Source organism: Cyanistes caeruleus, chromosome 8 (genome assembly GCF_971803275.1).
Source record: "Cyanistes caeruleus chromosome 8, bCyaCae1.hap1.1, whole genome shotgun sequence".
In the NCBI taxonomy this organism is placed as follows: Eukaryota; Metazoa; Chordata; class Aves; order Passeriformes; family Paridae; genus Cyanistes; species Cyanistes caeruleus.
This window is the reverse complement of record NC_141708.1, coordinates 16,353,945-16,375,257: the sequence shown is the minus strand read 5'-3', so window position 1 is coordinate 16,375,257 and position 21,313 is coordinate 16,353,945. Positions and strand designations below refer to the sequence as shown.

The 21,313-nt window shown below is 37.8% G+C and overlaps 1 protein-coding gene across 2 annotated transcripts in view; it reads right to left on the bottom strand.

Moving 5' to 3' along the window:
• Window positions 1-21,313, bottom strand: part of PLCE1 (phospholipase C epsilon 1) — a 139,576-nt gene that overhangs the window by 7,454 nt on the left and 110,809 nt on the right. Inside the window, exons 15-31 of one of the 2 annotated variants that reach the window (XM_086900675.1) lie at window positions 20,244-20,482; window positions 19,210-19,271; window positions 18,849-19,014; window positions 16,932-17,039; window positions 16,405-16,521; window positions 16,164-16,322; window positions 15,007-15,130; window positions 13,632-13,673; window positions 12,726-12,850; window positions 11,961-12,078; window positions 7,620-7,751; window positions 6,200-6,490; window positions 5,275-5,438; window positions 4,092-4,353; window positions 3,099-3,217; window positions 1,818-1,946; window positions 867-1,076 (exon numbers count right to left, since the gene is read on the bottom strand). In XM_086900675.1, the coding sequence (XP_086756801.1) occupies window positions 867-1,076; window positions 1,818-1,946; window positions 3,099-3,217; window positions 4,092-4,353; window positions 5,275-5,438; window positions 6,200-6,490; window positions 7,620-7,751; window positions 11,961-12,078; window positions 12,726-12,850; window positions 13,632-13,673; window positions 15,007-15,130; window positions 16,164-16,322; window positions 16,405-16,521; window positions 16,932-17,039; window positions 18,849-19,014; window positions 19,210-19,271; window positions 20,244-20,482 (2,567 nt within the window). The remainder of the gene's footprint in view (window positions 1-866; window positions 1,077-1,817; window positions 1,947-3,098; window positions 3,218-4,091; window positions 4,354-5,274; window positions 5,439-6,199; window positions 6,491-7,619; window positions 7,752-11,960; window positions 12,079-12,725; window positions 12,851-13,631; window positions 13,674-15,006; window positions 15,131-16,163; window positions 16,323-16,404; window positions 16,522-16,931; window positions 17,040-18,848; window positions 19,015-19,209; window positions 19,272-20,243; window positions 20,483-21,313) is intronic. The other variant, XM_023929631.2, reaches the window with a different exon arrangement.

Below are 21,313 nucleotides of genomic sequence, written 5' to 3'. Positions count from 1 at the left end.
CCTTGTCATTTTTGTTCCAAATAGTAGATATAAAGGAAACCAAAATGTGGACTTGTGTAATATAATAGCAATTTGTCAAATTGAAGCTTTGTCAAAAGTTCTCTCAAAATATGCAAAATAGATGTTTTTCAGTTTAAAGAATACCAGAGGAACTCTGTCATATATGTAAAATTTGTTTACTAAGCAAGTGTTTTTATTTGCTAAACTGACCAAAGAAAGTGCCTCTGAAAATGGGATTATTAAGTGTTTTATTCCTGCTTTTTTGTCTCTGTCTCACAAGCCTAGGCACTAACATATTTTAAGCTCTAGATGCTTTGCTCTTAGTGTAAACTGAAGTCATCTTCCTCCTTTAAATTAAAAGAAATCACTTAAGTCATTATTTAAGTCTATAATTGATAATTTAATTATCCTTTGAGGCTTTTTAAGACTTTTTAATATCAAAATTATTTCTAAATCTTTTTGACAGATGAGAAGTTGCTGCCATCTGAATTGATGGTGGTTTTCTGGAGTTCTGTTATCTGTGATCCTTTGGTATTAACTATTGTCTTTCTATTAATTTTCTATCATGGCATAATCTATATTTGCATTAAATTAGAACTATCACTCCTAACAGAGTCACTGAACCATAATGAATAAACACCACACAGCTGATACTGGAGCTGAGGGAGGTCCAGTTGGTGTCACACAGGTGTATAAAGTCCAGTTGTGCTTCTCACTCAAGAGTTATGTTTGTTTTTAAATAATGCACACAGCATTGACATTACTCACCAAGTAGTGAAACAAATACTGGATCCTTTTGTTTTTGTGGTTATAAGAGCTATTTTTAGCTACCTTTGTAAATAATAATTTATCTGAAACAGACTTACTTCCTCTCGAGTTTTAAAGATGATTCTTCCGACATATCCTTCTTCTGGGAACCAACTGTTTAAAAGCTGCACTAGCCCTTCTTCAGGACCAATCACTCTTTGGAATGGTGGTTTTCTGCATTCACTCTTTTCTTTAGATATAAAACTTTTCTCTTCCATCAGAAAATAGTCTGCAGCGCATGACTCTGTGCCTTTTATGGTAGCCAAGAGCTAAGACAGACAACACACAACAATTAGAATGCTAAATATAAACACTGCATAATTAGTAGTTATAAATGAGAATGAATAAGGAAGCTTTCAGAATCTGTAACTATTCTGACAGTGCAGGCAGGATTTCTGATGTGCTATTTATTATTCAGATATTTTACTCCAGGGTAATGTCCTGTTCTCTTTAGCCCAGCCAAGCAGTTCAACTATTCCAGACAAGGCAGTACTATTTAAGCTTATTTTGGTCCTTTTTGGCTGGCCAGAAAATTTATTCATAATCCCAGGACAGTACAGTCCTTTCCCACTGCTAGAATAACAATCCCTGCTGAGTTAACTGGTTTTTCTGCTCATGAACTTAGCCCTCTAACTTTTACTCTCTGTTCCTACGGTGCTTCAGTTCAAAGAATTGTGTGGAAATGTTTGCCTTTGTTGTAAGGAGAAACCACTGCCCCCATTGACTAGAGAGATTGTTTTTCTCATCTGCATATACCCAAATATTAAAATACTAACAGGGAATATGTTCTAAGATTATAAACCCATTCTCTGAAGCCAAGATTGGAAAAAATCCACTGATTATATTCTGTATTTGCCGTGTAATTAATTCCACAGCAGTGCATTTCTAACTTGCTGTGATGAATGAACTACAATGACCCTGTGTGTGAGAAGCGCAGGGAGACAGGGATCCAGAAGGATGTTAGTGGGGATGCTGGCAATGAAGAGCCTGCAATTCAGCAGGAAGCTCACCTGATGGAGCAGCTGTGCAGCTGTGGTCCCTGCACTTACACTGAAAACAGTGAAAGGCTCCGGGCCTGGAATTCCATGAACTGTCACTTTGTAAGTCACAGCAGCTTTCCTTTCTCCCAGGCTAAACAACTGTTCAGACAACATTCAGCAGGTTACTGGACGTTTTTACACAGGCATGTTATTTCTAGGTTGCTTAAAAGAAACTGTACACACAAGTTGTAAGGGCCTTGACAAAGCAAAGCTGTTCAGGTCATGCATGGCTCTTTCTTACACTACAGATCGAAGCATCTAAAAACCCCCCAACAGACCCTCCAAAAGCCTCTATAGTATCTTGAAGCTGAAGAGAAAGAAGAAAAAGGAAGTTTTCCAGTGGGAATACATCAACTACCACTGGACAAAGGGTCAACCTCCATCACTCATTCCCCATTCTAGCTGAGCTCAGATATTTAGATTCAGCATACAGATTACTGGTTGTAAAGCTATAGCTTTGTTTTAACCTCCAAACTATTTGTTCTTCCTTTCTACCCTAGTATTTTACCAAGATACAAGTTTGGCATGTATTCACAGGAGGTAATATCTGCAACACATCTGCTGCACACCCGGGTGCTCAGAAGGTTTTATCTAACACTCCAGGAGTCAGCAAAGTGACAAAAATGTATGTTTAAAGTTGCCAAAGCACAGGTAACCCAGGTAACCTAACAGTAAAGGCTTTCAAACAAAAATCACACCTATGTATGCATATTTTTAGAGATACAAATATCTATTTGTATGTATACATATTTGCACGTACAAACATATGGATGTGCACGCACATACATAAATCTGTATATATTTATGGAACTACAGAGTTCATCTTTTCTTGTAATAGAAATCAATTTTACTCTCATTATTTCAAAGGTGCTGGTAATTTGCATCTTCCTCTTTTTTTTTGGTCTCAAATGCTTTGCTTACAATTCATGCACAAAGGAATGCATGAGGCTGCATTGAACCTGACTGCTCATCCACATTCACCCAGTTGTGGAGCACATTTCTTGTTCTATACCTAAATAAAGCAGAGGAGCCAGACTTTGAAAAGATTTACCTTCCCACAGTTTTATCCAGGTGGGATAACCTTACTTCTACCAAAGAAAAAAAAAAAAGTAGGCATCAAGGTTATGTCTGAAGAATGTGCAGGTTTGAGGGCTAACATCTTTGAACACTCTGGCCCTATAAATCTTCACATCATAGTAGTTATTAAACTAAGAATACAGGTAACTTGCATACAAACAAAAATTAAATTACCATAGATGCAGGCAGGGTGTTTCCAGAGGGACTTTCTTCCATTCTCCGACTGTTTATGAACAAACTGGAAATTTCTAATGTTTCATTGTGTAGGTTATGGAGCTGAACATGTCTGTAGCCTAAAGAGGAAAAATCTTTCTGTAAATTCTTTGCCACATCCTAGGATACAAGTCTCATAGATGAAAAGCTCAAATTTGCCATATTTATAGCTACACTTTGCCACACAGTTAGGATCTGAAGCACTCTACACTGCATTAACACTCTCAAGAGTGTAACACAAATCCTACTGCTGAGTGGCTCATGGAGCAACCTACCTTTGTTTTACCATAATATTCAATATAGTCATACGTAAAACATCTAAATATCAGAATATGAATAAAGTAAGGTCAAATTCTCATTGGAAAATGCATGTGTATGGCCAAATCCCCTCACATGCCAACCCAGACAGTTGTGTGATGTCACGGTGGCACAAAGCCAAGTGTCAAAGAGCTACTGGCAGCACAGAAACTCGCACTCCCACATGTCGCACAATTAGTGATGTTTCCTGATCTTGCACTTTAATTCACCCTTTCTTCAACTCCCCTTCAGCCATGGCTGCAAGAAGTGCAATTCCCCTTTGCAGTGATGAGCTGTTACAGCAGTTTCTTGGGCAAAGGACAAGGCAGGAGTGAAATCACTCCAAGCTTCCTAAGGGAGCAGCTCTGGTGAACAGAGCCCCAGGAGCACCCTCAGGATCTGAGCAGATGTGTACCACATGCCCCTGCCTCCACAACAGCACAGGATCGGACTTTTTACAAGTCACTGGGGCAGCTGCCAGCTCCCAGGGAGCCTTAGATTGGCATTGTACTGCCAGGCCGTGGTGTGTTGTCTGGTATTTGCTCCCTGTCTCCTCTAGAAAAATGCAATGGATTAAAAATTTCCCTCTGGGAGGATTCAGCACAGGAATCTGCTGGACCGTTCTGGCTTAGGGAGCCGCCACAAACTATACTGTACCTCTCTTGAGCGCTTTTAGGGGGATGATTCTCTGAGCTGTTACAGCTGAGCTGTTATTTTCAACAACTGCGAACCGGAGAAAGACCAAATCTTCGAAGTGAACCCGGAACAGGAACTGCTCGTTCCACATGGGGTTGAGAGTATTGCGGTGGATGGGCTTCGTGCGGAAGTGGCAGCTGTCCAGGGGCATCCCCAGCACGTCGATCTCGATGCAGGGGCTGCCTGTGCTATTGCTGGGGCAAACGTTCTGGCCAGACACGATCTGCAGCCGAGGAATACAGAGAACAGTTAGTGGAGAAAGCCCTATGCCATCAGGATCCTGAGCTAAACACTGCTCAGCACACTCCTAAGCACAATTTGTTAACATGCTGAATTAATTGCAACGCTCACTTTTGTGATTGCCAGGGCAGTAAGTTCAAAAGCAGAGCTCACTCGACCCTCCCGCCCCCAACACCATTGCTATGGTATATTTCCCCTGAAAAAATACACTATACAACTGTTCAAGTCATCTGAACATTAATCCAGAAATAATGTACCAGTAATGTAGTCAAAATGGATCACATTTGCTTCTCCATTACTCGGGGGTGATGGCACTGAGCTCTGGCTTACTTTGGCACACACAACACAAGAATTAAGTGTGCAATTACCACAGCTGGGAGAATCCTGATTCTTATGAATCTCACTTTTCTGACACATTTCCTGGAAAGGACTAGCTTCTGAGAGTACATTTTTTTGGCTACAAATCCATGAATTATACACCTTGTTATATAACTTACAAAATGTATTTTTTCAAGATTCAGTACAGCTTTTCAGAATGGCTTTTGTGCAGCTTTTCAAGTGTTCACAAATGTGTAAAACATCAATGCACATGTGTAATTTTACACAGTAGTGTAGTCCCAGGGAAATGCTTTCAGGACTGAGTTTCAACAAATACTGTGAAGGAAACAGGGGAAGTAACTATGGATACAAATCAGCCAATACAATAAAATAAAGACAAATCTTTGTTCCTTTCCTCTCCAATTTCTATTAGTTTGGCTGACCTTTGGAAGCAACATTTAAAGATTCAATCTTTTAATTTAGAAGCATGACTGTAATGCTGGTTAAAGACTGTAGTTAGATTGTAGTTAGACATTGTCTACTTCTATCTGTTTGCCTGTATGAAATTCCCTTTTCATGTACTTACTGTTAAAGAATATATAGCTGGCTCCTTATTATCGAGATCTCTTTCCAATGGACAAAACTGCTGGTACATTGAACAGTTTTTATCCCACAGAACCGGAGGTTTCAAAACATATCCACAGCCACCGTTAGCCTCAAACATTGCTGCATTGAGTTGCAGAGGAAGATCTGTGAAATTAAGGCAGCCAAAACTGACAGAGAGCAATGGTACAATGGAAAAACTGTAACAGTGAAGACAAAGTCATGGTTGAAGTATCTTTTTAAAAAATATTTTAGTTGCGTACTATTCCTGGTTTTCAGAAGTAGCTGTGATTTATGTGTCCAATCTATCCAGTAATTACACAAAATTCTAAGAACAGTTCATTCTTTTCCTTTTCATTGTCTTTATTGAACTGTAGGGCTTGCCTACACCAGTTCTCTGAGAAGTTTCTAGGAATGTGCCCTGAACTGCGGAATGAAAGAGCATTGTAGATGACCTAAAGGACTCCTCACCAAAAATGTGAGGGAACACAAGATAGAACACCAAATATTCCAAAAATGTTTTGATCAACATTAAACCAGCACCCAAGGCAGCACTTCCAAGTGAAAAATAGTTCAGTACATTTTTATGTTTGAAATCAGAAAGGGATAACAGTTAACTGAAGTGGGGAAAAAAAACAACCTTCAGCAATAAAATAAATATAAAAATGGAAGTGTTGCTGTCCAGGCATGTCTGGGTTATCAGGGGACCTGGTTCATTGGCATAAAGCTCCTGGACTCTGCTCACAAGGACCAGACTGTTGTGGTATGAACCTGCTTGTGCTGGGTGCAGATACAGGAAGGTCCCCTCGGGAGAGCAGGGAAAAGTAAACAGGAAAAATACAAATTCATGGCTTAAGATCTTCTATCACACTTCAAACATATTGAAACCTGTGTCTGTGTAACCTTACCATCCGTTTGGTAGTTCAGAGCCACGAGCTGTACACCATGGAGCCAGAAGATGAGGGGGTGGGGATTGGAGGAGTCGATGCGCGTGGCAGCGGGGTAGGTCCTCAGGAGCTGGCAGGTGGTGTGCTGGATCAGTTTCTGGGAATAGCGCCTGCAGAGCCGCTTGGCAGCGTTCTCGTTCAGGGACGAGATGTGATAGCATTTAGGTGTCCTTATGATGGCACTGAGGGAAGCTGGAGAGTTGTAAGGAGAGCAAGGATCTTCCCAGGTCTGCCGCATCGCATCAAAAGGGCCTGGAAAATAAACAGTGCCCTCAAGGTACAGCCACAGGTCCAGAGACTCCAAAAATTCAGTTTTCTAGTGGAGTACGTTGTGTGCTTTGGTTACGGTAGAAGAAGGTGATCCTGGAAAATGCCACTACTCAGGCCAAGTGTCACAATCCTTCTCACACAGTAATAATAATCCATGAGAGGAAACACAATGTCCAAGTACTGAAATAATACCATGATTAGATGTGCTAACAAGCACTTTCATTAATAAATACCTAACTGGCATTTGCCTGAATAAAATACTGGAATAAAATTCCCTTCTTCTCATTTATATATTTTACATGAGGAAGAGAGGCAAGACTGAAAGCCAACTGCTAATTTTCCAAACAGACAATCTACAGAGACTGCAAAAGTTAGGGGGAAAAGGCAGCAAAATACTTATATGCTTTAGAATTAGGCATCACACTTCTTCACTTTTAAGACACAGGCCTCTAGAAGGAAATCTTTCCTGTCTGCTGCAGTCATGCCCTTGGGCTGCAAGAAATACAACCCTCCCTGAAGGAGAAAATGAGTTCAAAATATCTGTTTATGGTAATCACTTGAAAGGCAGGGGATCTGGGTCTTATTCCTGCACCAGAAACTTTCCTGTACTTTCTTTGTGTTTCTTTACATCTCTTCATAGGCAGAGTCACAATTTCCAGGTTCACAAACTGAATCACTCTGCATTGTTCAGAGTCTAATTTGCACCATTACACGTTCAGACTTGGCTGAATTTTAGGCTGCTAAATTCTATTTCAGACAATAAATATTATTTTCTGGACCAGCCCAAAAGTCCTGGCTTTCATTTGTACTTTGAAAATATTCACTTATATCTTTAAAAATATAAACTTTAAGATACTTTAAATGTACATTAGTTTTGAATTGTTTATGAATTAGGGCCATCATATTTCTGACCAAGTAATCCTAATATTCCATACTCACCACTTCAGTTGTAATAGTGTTACTGTAATAGCTGCTGTGCTAATGAAAAACCGTTCCAAAGCTTAATGTTTTACACATTACAAAGCATTTGATCTTTAATGACTTGGTCTGGTACATGTGTTGGATTACACTGTCATTCCACGTGACTGGAGAAAGAAGATGCTAACTTTACCTTTTCCAGATGCTTTGGCAAGAGCAGCTGACTCCCCAGGGCTCAGCCTGCCAGGATTGTTGCCAAAAATGGACTTCCTGCTTTTTCTTTCTTTTCCTCTGCTAGAGCCAGATGGGTTTAGTGTTGACAAGCCTGTTCCCATAAATGTAAAAGAAATGAGCCAAAAAACATGACCAAGAGGGCATGACATTTTCCACCATATTTTACACTATTTTGGAAGGCATGAATGCTCCTGTTATATAGCACACAGGACAAGCAGTGTATTTTTCTCCACAATTTAATTTTAACATCTTTACATATATACATATTTTTGTATGTCTATATATTATGTATGATTTTATATATAATGCATAAATATATATACACATTTATATAATGTATATAGAAACCCATATAAAACAATACAATATACAGTTCTCTCTCTGTGATATAACTTTTCTTCATTTTACTCTATGGCTTGAGGAAACTAAAGGTTCTTTCTCAAATTACTAAATGGTCCAAACTGATACTAAAAAAATCTGCAGTAAGAGTCCAATGTATTCATCCTAGGATTAAAAAAAATACTTTCTACAGAAGCAATAAATCTGTACAGTAGTGAATATCATGGAATTCATCTAGGTTACCATACCTACATAAATAAATGCACTATTATGATTTAAAGATATAATTAATATAATATATATAATAAATATAATTAATATAACAATGTCCAAATGCTGTTGGTTAAACAGTTTAACTTCAAAATGTTTTCAGAGGCATCTTCTTCTATTTATTTGTATTTCAGTGTTGGGAAATACAGTTAGGTGTGCAAAATCCATTACACATTCAACGGCCAATATGTAGTAGGAGTGGAGCTGGAAAGCTCTAGTATAGCTATTATTCAAACTTGTGCATTCTAGAAACATAATCATTAGAATCTTGACATGAGTCCTGGTGAAGTAAACAGACTTAATCCCACTTAAGGTCAATTTCTTTCTTTTGGCTTGGAGAGAGCACACAAATCAAAATTAAAGATCAAAATTAAAGTGCACAATAATTATTCCGACACCCACAGTAGTGAGATGTGGGATGCTCTCAGAGACCCAAGATGTATTTGTGATACAAGTTTGTGAACAAAAACCTATTATATGCCTAACTGTGACTCCTAAAACGTTCCACATTAATTCACACCTCCCTAAAGACAGTTCTGAATTTAATAGTAATATTTCAAATACAAATGTAAATCACAAATAGGATATATTGGCCTCTTTCTGACTGAAGTCTGCCCACAGCTGCAAATTTTCAGCTCTCAGTCTTTATGGCACAAGTACATGTACTCACTAAAATTATGCACACAGTTTCAATGGAACTGCTTGGGTTAGTAAAATCCAGAATATACATAAATGTTTTCCACGTTGGAGATGTATTGTCTCTTTGGGCCAAAACATACACATAAACCACAGAAGATGGTAGAAACTGGGATCAAGGAATATGAATTGACTAGAAGAATAAAGTGTTTTGCACTGTGTGCTTCCAGCACTATTTAAACCCAGTTTTCAATGGATCAAATGGATTTGGCAAGTAAGATCCAGGTTTCAAAGTCCTGTTGTGGAGACAGTCACTGAGGAAACAAACTAACCCCATAAATCACCAGGAAGTGCAGTGCAGAGCCCTAGGGCTGGCTGAACCCAGCGTGATGGCCACAGGGTACACTGCAGCTGGGAGTTTCCTCTCAGTCTTTCCCATGCTTTGCATTTACACATCTCTTCCCACAGGCAAGCTTCATTTTTCACTCTGATTTACATTTCACTTCAAAATATAGCTCTACCAATTCACAGAATCATCAATTCACAAAATCATAGAGATTGACAAGGATATGGAAATCACCTGGTCCAACTCTCTGGTCAAAGTAGGACCAGCTTAGATCCCACCATTCTGTACATAAATCCTATTGTACTACCACAGTGTCAGAGTAAATTGTTTGTTTCCCTACAAGCCCTGTGCCATGTTCTTTGAGATACAGATTTTAGTGCCCATCTCATGTGTTAGATATAAGCACACTGCTTCACTGCTCCTAGACTTAATCCAGAGGATTGCAAGCTTCCTTACCCTTCTCACCATACTAACATAACAGGCTAAACTGTAATTGCCACCTTCTCACCACACCATGTGTCTCAGACCAGCAGAAAGCCTGTAGGTTTGCAGACTTTAAAAGGGAATTTACAGCATTTTTGTTCGTAGGGTGCCTCTTTTTATGTTCACTTTAATTTCTTGAAAAGTGATACCATAGGGGCAGATAATCTGATGTGATGGAGATGGCAACCAAATTTCATGGTCATGAGCTCAGGTGACTCCCTGCTCCCACCACTTGTTTGTGCAAATCTTGCTTTTATGTACTCAATTTCTCTGCTCACTGTGTAAGGATCTCAACACCAAGGTGACGAGCCATGTGCAAGGAGCAGTGCTCAGGGGTGCTCCACTGCCCTCAGCTTGGGTGACCCCAAAGAACAGACCTTCAGCCTCTCAGATAATGGTGTAATGATATCCAACACACTGAAATTCAAGTTAAGCAAGGACTGTAAGGTCAAAGGGCACAGAAACAACAAGTGCCATGGCGGGTTCCAGAGGTTTTATAAATAATAAATGTTATTTTCTTCACATGATAAATTCTGTTTTGACCAGGGAACACTTAGGGAAGTCTGTGTTACCCAGTAGGTTAGTGAACATTATGGTCCTTGTCCTTTTTTATAGTTACAAATCAGTGATTAACATTCAGGGACGTAGGCAAGTGTAAACACAGAACACAAACATATGAAGACAGGAGAAATAAAGTATTTACACCATTGATCAGACACTGACATGAATCCTGCCCTCCCTATTTCCAAAACTCTTGCATTTTCTGAGGTGGTTAGGAACACAGGCACTACAGCTGCAGGGTCATGGATCTACCAGCTTGTTCCCATCATGAATGGACAATACTGGGCACTGCACCACGTCTGTGCCCTCCAGCCCAGCAGAGGAATCCAACCAGTGGCTTGGTGGCCATGGGAGCTTACATTACCTCAGAAGAGGCAGCATTTGTCTCAAAGGACACAAAGTTTGTTGGAAAAGTAATTTCTACAGCTTTATGTGTTCTTCTATCAAAGGAGATAATTTTCTTAACTGTTCTATTCATGATCCCTTTAAAGCAAGAGAAAGACCTTTGAGAAGGAAAGCAGGTATTTCTTTAATAGCCAGTATTGCATTAAAAATTAAGTATCTCACAGTTGTCTTAGAACATCAGAATTTTTTTATGTGTCAAAATGCTTGGAACAACCCAAACTATCCCTGTTTAATCTTGAATATCTTTCTTTAAAAGAAATATTTTACTTGAAAGATATCTCATTTCTGATTTCATTAAAAAGAGTATCAGATTTGAATTTTTAGAAGTCATTATTTTTACAAGTGAGACCTACAATTTTTAAAGTTATAAAAGATTATGAAAGAATGTCTGTCCATTTTTCAGTATGTTTATCTTGCCTATTTGACACTATTTTATGTTTGGTTAGCTTCTCTAATCTGATTATAGTTCTGTTTGTATAAGATCATGATTTGGCAGAATTGTTAACTTTTCCACAGAGAACCATTCCACTAAAGAGCAGATTTTTCATTCAAAACATTAAACATATCAATAAACAATAAATTCTCAATTTAAAAGTATTTATGTACACAGTATGAGCCAAAATATACCCAACATCATATTTCAGTACTGAACAAGTGCCTATCAGTGATCTCTTCAGTTTCTCCCTCTCCTTTTCTCTGCAAAAGTTATTCTTCCTACTGTACAGAAGATTTTCTGTAACTGTTTCCATGAAGATTGAGTGTGCAAGCAGCTGCCCTCACCTACCCCATGGAAAGGTGTTTTGCCCCTTGACAAATGGGTCCTCTCCTGTCCACTTGGGAAGGAACAGAAAATGCAGCTGTAGGCAAAGGTGCAATACACTAAACAGAGGTCACTTAAAGATGTGTGACACACTCTACCTTCAAGGTCTAAAGAGTATTTTCCTTCTTAATTCAGTAGGTCCTTACATGGAAACTCAAAGCACTTAAGATAAAGCTTTCTGTCAACTGGCATTTGGCATGAAGCAGTTGTCTAAGTTGTGAAGACTGGCAAATTTCACTTTTGTAAACATTTTAATATGACAAACAGTGTGTATTCACATAATTTATGAGCACTACTTCTCAGCCAGGAGCTGCTATTATGAAGACTACCAAATCATGAAGAACGAACCTCCTCGACTACTTCAAACTAATTCAAAACATAAACATAATGTCTCCAGGAATTAGAAAGCTTAAAGCAATAAAACAGGGCAGTGTACTTACCCGGGAACTTTACAGCTTGACAGTAAATGACAAGATCTGATAGCTCTGGGGCTATTTGTCTGCTTTCCTTCTTATTTTGTGGAAGATAGAATTCTTCACCCAGCTCCATGTCATAAACCTGAGTGGCAACACCAAGAACATTTAATAATAGCATTACTGAATGTAGAAGAACATTTGCGTATCTTACTTAAGTCTTTGAAATATTTTATCTCTTTCTTCCTATATGGTTTCTGTTACCCTAACAAACCTCCCTCCTGTGTGCACATTTCTGATCAATACCTGTTGCTGATTCTGGAGTAGTGTGTAAAGGTCTTATTCAGAGCCAGTCCTACAAACATTTGGACAAAACACATCCATGTTGAGAAGAATCTACAATACATTAAACAGCAACACACTGGTTCCTTTTTCAGATGACTTAATAAGAGGTGCTGTATTACCACACTGTAAGAGTGTGGTATTTTAAACTTATCTTGAAATACAAAGATGCTGAAGTTTCAGATTAGATCTTCAGTATCATCAATATAAATTTTCAGCCAAGCAGCCTATATATACACTATAACCTCTGAGGACTTTTCTTGAACAGTATGTTGAGCACTTGTTCTACTTAGGCTATTTTCTCTGGTGTCCTTCCATGCTTTCTATTGCTTCTCTTCATTAAAGCACATTTGCTATCTGATGTCTCAGTTACCTAAACTGTCCAAATCCTTTTGAAGCTGGTTACATATCAAAGTGCAGCTGAGAAGAAGGGGGAAATAGCAGAACTACCTTTCCTTTATTATTGTAAGTAGCACAATCAGCCTTCTTTAGTCGTTTGGCAGTCTCTTCATTATATTCAAACTGCAGTTTATCACTTGATAATTTATTCTCAGGTCGGTCGTCAAGAATATTATCTAAAAATTAATGGGATTTTAATAAACATAAAGCCAAACCATTTCAACTGGAAATTTAATCTGAATTAACAATATTTGTGGACAGTGCTGTGAATCTTATATGAATAATCAGATGCTAAAATAATGCATTTACTGGTCAAAGCATCATCCTCTAGTAATAACCTGTTTAAAAATTTAATGCTTGGGTTTGGTTAAGATATTGGCCCTTCTTTTAAAGGCCATCCTTTTGTGCTCAGAAGATCTTTAAAACCAAACCATCTAATGAATTAAGTTTGCCATCTGAAAACAACTGATATTCCCGAATGACAAAAATATGCCGAAGTCCAAGCACAATTGACCCCATCAAATATGTACACATTTTGTACAACAAGTTTTTGCTTTCCTCTCCTTATTTTCACCATGCACAAGTATTTTTTTACACCTATAGAAATACCTCTATAAAGCTACATATTTTTCAGAGAATAGTATGCCTAATAATGATGTGGTCTTTCGGGACCAAAATACTGCACTTGTCACAAAAGAAATGGTTTCAATTTATTCCTGATATTCCTGATGCTTTGACCATATTCTTTTTATGCATAACAAGTGTCACACATGCAGGCTTCTAACAGTCCCTGACCAGTTTACAATGCCATATAAGAATATCTGCTTGCATTTATAATATGAAGTAGAAACTATATATTCACACTGTCACATTGAACAGGCAGTTGAATTGTCAGAACAACAGATTAATGCAGTGCTGATTTCATGCAGTTAAAATGCTCATCCAAGTGGCTTTTACCTTCCTGGCTGTTAGGAGCAGGAGAAGCATTAAGGACATCAGCTATAGGGAAATGAGTGAGAGAGGGAATAAGAGTAAAGGGAATTAAGATTTAGAGCCAGAGAAATGAAAAATAAGTGTCAGTTGTAAAACTATTAGCCTTATGCAAAAAATATGTATTGATAAGAAAAATAAAACTGAATCTAATAATCTAGTAAAACTAATTCAGATTAGTTTTAACAAAATATTAACATAATTAAAGATTTCAAAGAATAATCATTGTAATAAAGTAGTAAACCATGCTGCAGGTTCCTTCATATGCTGGAAGATGTGAATGTTTCTTGCTAGCTTCAGGTTTCTAAAACCTTCTCTTAACTAAAGCAGTGCTCAAAAATCACTTACTGTAATCAGTTTGCAAAATCTTCTTGGCAAGTCTGTTAGCAAAGATTTGAGTTTTCACAGCAATTTACATCTACACTATCTCGTTCTTCACAGAGTATACTCAAGTAGCCAGCTAGGCCAACTTTCAGGCAAAACACAACTGAAGGTAACACTGACATCAAACTCATAAATAACCTTGCTATTCCAGAAGCAGTGTCAAGTCTTGAACTGCATTAATCTTGTGACTGTTTTTTAAATCACTAAACACAGAAGCAATTAATGTAAACAAGAGACCACCTGGAAAGAAGTCCTGTGCTGCAGGACATGCTTGAGCCTTACACCTCTCTGAACATGGCACATACAACTTAAATGGGTCCCCACCAGAATGAAAGTGAAGTACTTCACTGTTCATTCAGCAGAACATCCCCAGCTGTGTCAGACAAGTTGTCCATTTAGCCCAGTATAATCTTTCTAACAGTGCCAAGAGAGCAACCAGCCAGTAATCAACACCCCAACAACCACAATCACTGAAAAATAGGGATGTTGGACCAAATACTGCTACCTATAACATCTGCTTATAAATCTGTCCAGGAATTTGTCCAATTTTTTTTTTTTTTTTTTTTAATATGCTGGTGCCATTTGTCTCTGCAATTTCCCATTCCAGAAGTGCATTCCAGCACATTCCAGAATGTGGAATACTGGAATTACTACCAGCTGCACAAACAAATATTTTACCTGTTTTAGAGTGAACTTCCACTTGTTTCACTGAGCACCTGCTAGATCTAATAAGTAACATTCTGTGCTTCTCTTAATCCACCACTTCATGACTTAGTAAACCTGTTCCCAATTCACCCCTCAGTCCCTCTTCTCTACTAGCTGAAGAATTTCAGCCTTTTCACACTTGTGCAAGGACACTGCTTACCCAGCTCATTCCTGAACTAGAATATTCATGTATTATTAATACAGTTCTAACAAAAGCACTGTAACTAACAAACAAACAAACAAACATAGTTACCATCAGAGAGAGATTCATAGTCATAGTCATATTCATCCTCTTCATCTTCTTCCTCTTCATTGGTAGGCGTGGGGTTGCTAGCACCATTGCTAGCCTGTGCTTGCAAGTGTGCCAGCTGGTGAGCCTACAACAGAAACACACACACACTTTATTGCTAAGTAATTTTAAAAAGAAAAACAGTTTTCATCACTGTTTGCATCTCATTTTGTTTATATGAAAGCACTGAATATATTAAGTGAGAAATAAGTAAGATTGTTAAGAGCAAGCTAAAATACCACTTTAGGGGTTTGAATGTAAAGAGAACTTGTATTGCAAGGAAAACACTTAATAAGATATGAAACCTAATTAATTATGGGAAAATGTCCAAGTTGAACATCATTTAAGACTGCCTTTTTCCAGTCTGAGGTACACTGTTTCAGAAACAGTTAAATACTTTTCAGAAGATGGAGAATATCCATATACTGGTATGATCAGTGTGATTTACTTATCTGATGACAAGAATTTAAGTCGAATGCAATTGTGTTTACATTTTGGGTAATGGCAATTAGTTTTCAAGGACTTAATTGAACTGCTAACTAACCATAGACATTATTAGATGGAGGCTACTTAAGATGTAGCCCTAATTATTTGAAATAAAAAAAAAAATCTCACATGGGAATAAACACTATTTGAGTAGCAGAGTCCCTCACAAAAAGTCAATAAAAAATCAACTATTTGCCTGGTTTGAAACTGAAAAAAGAAACAAAGCAGAACTCTACCAAAAATTACTACGTACTGTAAATACACATACATACAGAATGCATATCACTGCTTCTCAATAAACATGAATAGTAAATGCTATAGCCTCAGAGAAAAAGATTCATTTATGTTTGTCACACAGGACATGTGATGTTAATCATAATATTATGAAGTTTATAAAATTAATATACACTAAAATTTAGTTAAGCTTTAGCTATAATTTAGTATATGTGTTGTCTACTTACTTGACAGCACTGCAATCTACTGTGAGTTTTCCAAGCATGAATGTGCATTGCATTATTCTGCTGTACACATGGGATTAGCAAAAACTTCAAACACAAATTAACTATTTCTAACAAGTTAGAAAGTTCTCACTTTCAAGTAGTTCTCACTGCTTGCTGCTAAAGGAAGGACTTTACCTTTTGTTTCAATATATCCACTGGTGTTTGATGGGCTTTCAGCTTCTTGTTTTTAAGCAGGATTTTTCTTCTCAGTTGGCCAGGGGAAGGCAGCATGGGATCATCAGAAAAGTCACTCTCAAATAAAAACTTTGTCACCAACTTATCTCCAAATACATTCTGAAATATCAAGAACAGGTGATGTATAATGGAAAATCCCACAGCACATGCTTGTAATAATTCACTGCAGCTGCTGGCCTACCTTGAAAATCTCGGCCATCTTGCGCTGCTGGGGCAGCGAGCAGTGGTTTTCTATGGAGATGATGACCGGCATGTCGGAGGTGATGAACGCGTTGCGATCGATGGCTTCCACCACCTCCTGCAAGAGAGAGAGAGACAGAGCCCACTGAAAGAACATGGGAGCATTCTGCAGCTTTCAGTTAACCTACTGCTAGCTGAGAGGGGGGACACCTGCTTTCCTCTGTGAGAGGGAAGAGGCCACAGTGCCTTCAAAGCAAGCTGGCATCTTGTTACAACACAAGTGGTAACACCTACTTTTGTTATTTATGTAAAAAAAGACAGAAAATTGCACTACATATGCTACAAAAACTAATTTGAAAGCATATTTACCACTGAGAATTTCATGTCTGACATAATCTATAGTTTATATTCTATTAGAATTTAGCCCATTAGAATTTGTATTTTTCTAGTAGGCAATTATTTTTTCCCTTTGTTACAGAAAAAAATAACTTCTCATTTTTTTGTTTCCATGTGCAATTACCAGCATACCTTAAAAGAGATCTTTGTAGTAAGAGTGTGGCCGTGATAAATGATAGGCATCCCATCATCACCATCCCAGCAGTCCAATTCTACGCTTCTGCAGCCTTGTAGAAGAACCTGCAATGCAACTGAACTGTGTAAGCACATCTAAGCCACAGTATCATGCCATCAAAGCAGAAGGCAGACATTGCAGAGCTGAATGAAAGCCCACTGATTCAACAAAACTGCTGGAAAGGGCAATGTCTATGAAGTAAAAAGTCCATAGAGGGTACAGTCCCCAGCTAACTGCATTCCCTAACTGAACTCCTATTTCCCATTGAAAAAGACTGGGAAAATAAAGCAAAGCATGTATGTTCTTCAGGAGAATTACCACAAAGCTTTGAAATTCATGGCATTGTACAGGACACATGGAATCTGTTCGAGTAAGGTGGTTCTTACTAAATAGCTTAATTTTCTGAGAGAAACATTCCTGTATTTCTACCTGCAAAAACAGCTATAAAGCAACATGGCAATTTATTTCAGCTTGCTCCCATGACATCATATGAGGAAAGCACTTGCAGTTTGTTTTCTGTTTTTTTTTTAATTTTTGTTAGTTTTATAAATAAAAGATAGTCTGAAAATGAAGTCTTAAGAAACCTCTATGGGGATAGTTAAAATGGAAATGTGCCAGGCCATCTTGATAAAATATTAAGTTAATTTACAGCCATCAATTCATTAATCAATGTTTTAATTATTCATTTATTTATTTATTTCAGAAAACCATTGCTATAAAAACCAATGAAGGAAGCAAAGAAAAGGATGAAGGAAGAGATTAGCTAACCCATCTTTTGGTAGATCAGCTTATTATTGCTATCAGTATTTACCATGCCTGTCATCTGTACTACAATTTAGTATTTTACTGAATAGAAAGATCTCAACAATCAAACCCATTTCCAGGAAAACCATTCATGAACAAAGAAATAATTATGTCTACTCAAAAATGGAATAACTTGATTTCAGACAGTTGTGTCCAAAGCTGTCACTCCACCACTTCTGTGAGAGCCAGACACACTGAACCAGAACCAAGTACCCCTTCAGCTGGAAACATTACTTGAGGGACAGGAAAAGGCTTTTCTTAATCATGCAGACTTTGAAGGCAGTTGTTGTTGTCTATCTCACTTCCCATCTATTACCAACACAATACTAGCATCACTGTGCAGTGCTACTACAGGAACCTCTGCAACTGCATTACTCAGTGAATTTATGTTATTCAGGATTTCCTAACACAGCCTCACCTCTTTGTCTATAGCACCAGGTGAAGGAGCACATGGGACACCAGATGAGTCCCTTCTCAGTGGTGAGTCATTAACTCTCAGCATAACAAAACCACTACTGACAGGAAGTTTGATGCTTTCTCCAGCATTTTGTAAACACACAGACATACAAATATATACATATATACAAACAAACACAGAACTGAAAGCCCAAGGGAGAAATTGTTCCTTCCCTGATCACCACCAATCAGGCATAAGGTCTAAAAACTGTAGAATATTCCTAGAAGTAATGTTTTTAGAAGTTATAGCTCTATTTGAAATTTGTCTTTGCAGTGCAATGTACAGTATTTCACTAGTGTCTTTGACATCTGAATGAACTAAAATATTAGATCGGTCTTTCCTGTGGGAAAGTCTAATTTTAGTAGGTTGGGTCAGACCGACTGGTGTCTAAATGCTATGAATCTCAAACTAAACCCATTTTTTGCCTTAGAAAAGGCATTTGAGCACAACTGTGCTTACAGGCAGCTTTCCCACACATCATGTTTTCCAACATTTTGCAAGCAGGGGTTTAGGACATCTAGATTTTCAAAGCAAAAAGGTCATGCTCCTGAAACTTGCCAGTAAAACAAACAAGTCCATGTTGAAAACTACACAACAATCCAATCCTGCATACCTGGCTGTAGAGCTCCACTGAGGACTCCCCTTTAAGCTGATGGCCAGTAAGGTAAGTATTGTGTGAGGATTCTATGTAGTAATATGAGAGAGGAAAGTGCAAGTCCTCAGCATTCTCCTGTGATTCATCATTTTTGGAGGCAAAGTTGTCTTTATCCATTAAAAATCTGGAAGTGAGAAGAAGTGAGGAAATTTTATGCTGTGCTGAGAATTTTGTGACTTTCTGAGAAACACCAATACACTGGTATCATCTTTTTATAGATATACTTTTAATATACATATATATATACACATACATACATACATATATATATATATACATGTTTATATACACATATATAAATTAGCACATAAGTAAATACCTTGCAAATCCTTCAAAAGATAGCAGCCCCTGCTGGCACATGTTCACACTAGGTTCAAATTTCTACAAGGAGGAAGAAATCAAAGATAGAAAAACATGATAAAGACATATTTCTAAGAATTGCTATTATATGTATGTAGCTCACAGGACTAAAGAGTTAGTATGTAAACAGTCTTTTTGTGGATAAAGCAATCAGATGCCTGCAAAATGTGTTTTCACAAAACACTAAGATCATAATAATAAATCAAAAGAACCATTTAGGTCAAAAGGAGTGTTGGGAGATCACCTAATCCAACTTCCTGTTCAAAGCTGAGATAGCAATTAAATTGAAATTAAGAAAGATTTATGATCAGGTGTCCTACTCTTGTGCTTAATACAACATACCACCATCTCAATGAGAGTTGTGGTACTCCAACTTGAAGTTTCTTTATAATTTCTGTCTTTTAAACTCTGCAATCCTATCTTATATATTGATAGTTACAGATAGTTTTTAGCCTTTGTTGATGGCTAAACTGGGGCTTAGTTTTGGAGTACATTAATTACACATGTTTGGAGGAAGAAAAGTTTTTCTACACACTTTCTAGAATCTTCAGCCATAGTACATAAGGGAATAAAATGTCCACACTTGCTCTGGTAATTTTTTTTACAATAAAATAAAAATATGTGGAAATGGTGCTTTTTAAAGTTCCCAAGTAAGATTATGTTCAATCAAACGTGGTCCCAGACAAAGAGAAATAAAAGAATTGTCATGAACACTTTTCCTAGGTGGTAACATCCTTTCCCTGTTAAAGTACACATAGCTAATAAAACTATTTGCATTTTTTAATGGATATATTTATGGGCATCCATACAATTTTCTAGCCGAAAATAAAGATAGTATTAAATTTTAAATTCAAGTAAACTATAGAGACAACATCAGTGTGAAAGGAAATGCCAACACAGATGCTATTCTAAACAGCATACAATGTTAATGGAGAAAATGGAAGTAATAGGAGTTCTATTAAAAAGGAAATGCAAGATATTTCTATTACAGACCTGGATAATACTGAGGATTTCATCATAGGTGCAGTGTTCTCCTTGGCAATTCACTAGGAAGTCATTAAGCTGCTGGATTCCAACTCCAAATACTCCCAGTGATGTGCTTTCAACTCCAGTACCATTGGTTACGATGCTGGCAGCAGCAATAGCATCAGATATTTGCCTCTGGTTGTCTGATAGCTGCTGCCTGCTCTTAATGAACAAACCAAGGTCTGAAACATTTCTAGTCAACAAATCTTAAAAGAAAAATGAGGAAATAAAAATATAAGCTAAACAATCATGTCCATTACATATCCTGTATAGAATATAATGTACTATACAATACACAATTATCTCACTGGGTGCTTTAGCACTGACACAGTAAATTAGAAGAAAACCATTTTGTTTCTATCCACTAATAAAAGAAAGAGCATTAAGTATGCACGTGAGTGGATTACAGGTGTCCAGTTACTCTGAATGAAATCCTGGAACCTATAACATGGATCCACAGCCTCCTACAAACCCAGGACTCTCCTGCTCCCTTCTCAGCACCACAAACAGCCTAAAAGCCTTTCCTTCACTGTGTGCAACCCCACACCCTTCCTGTTCAATCACCCTTTATCTTCTTCCAGTTTCATAGGCCGATTGTTCTGCACCTTCCCCACAAGCTGCTTGGCAGAAAGACTGTTTTCTTTACATGTGGCCAAAGTCCCAGACTTAATAGTAACTGAGGAATGTAAAGGAGGACAGAGGGTTCCTTCCCCTTTATCCCACATAAAGCAGATCCACTAGGAAACTAGATAAGAAAAAACAGCCAAATGAGACACAGGGCACATCCTCCTCATTTCTCCTCCCAATACTTGCTCAGTGTTTTAGCCCTTCCAGAGCTCCTGCAACCTGTACAGCTCCCTGGGCTCAGCCATTAAGCAACAAGTTTATTCCTCTGCTATTACCAGTTACAAATGTATCTGGCTAATGAAAAGCTGGAATACTTTTCCTTTCCTTCATTTTTGTCTTACATCCTGCTAACTAAGTGTTAGTGGAGACATGGCAGCAGTCCTCTACTCAAACTTATAACTGATAATGAG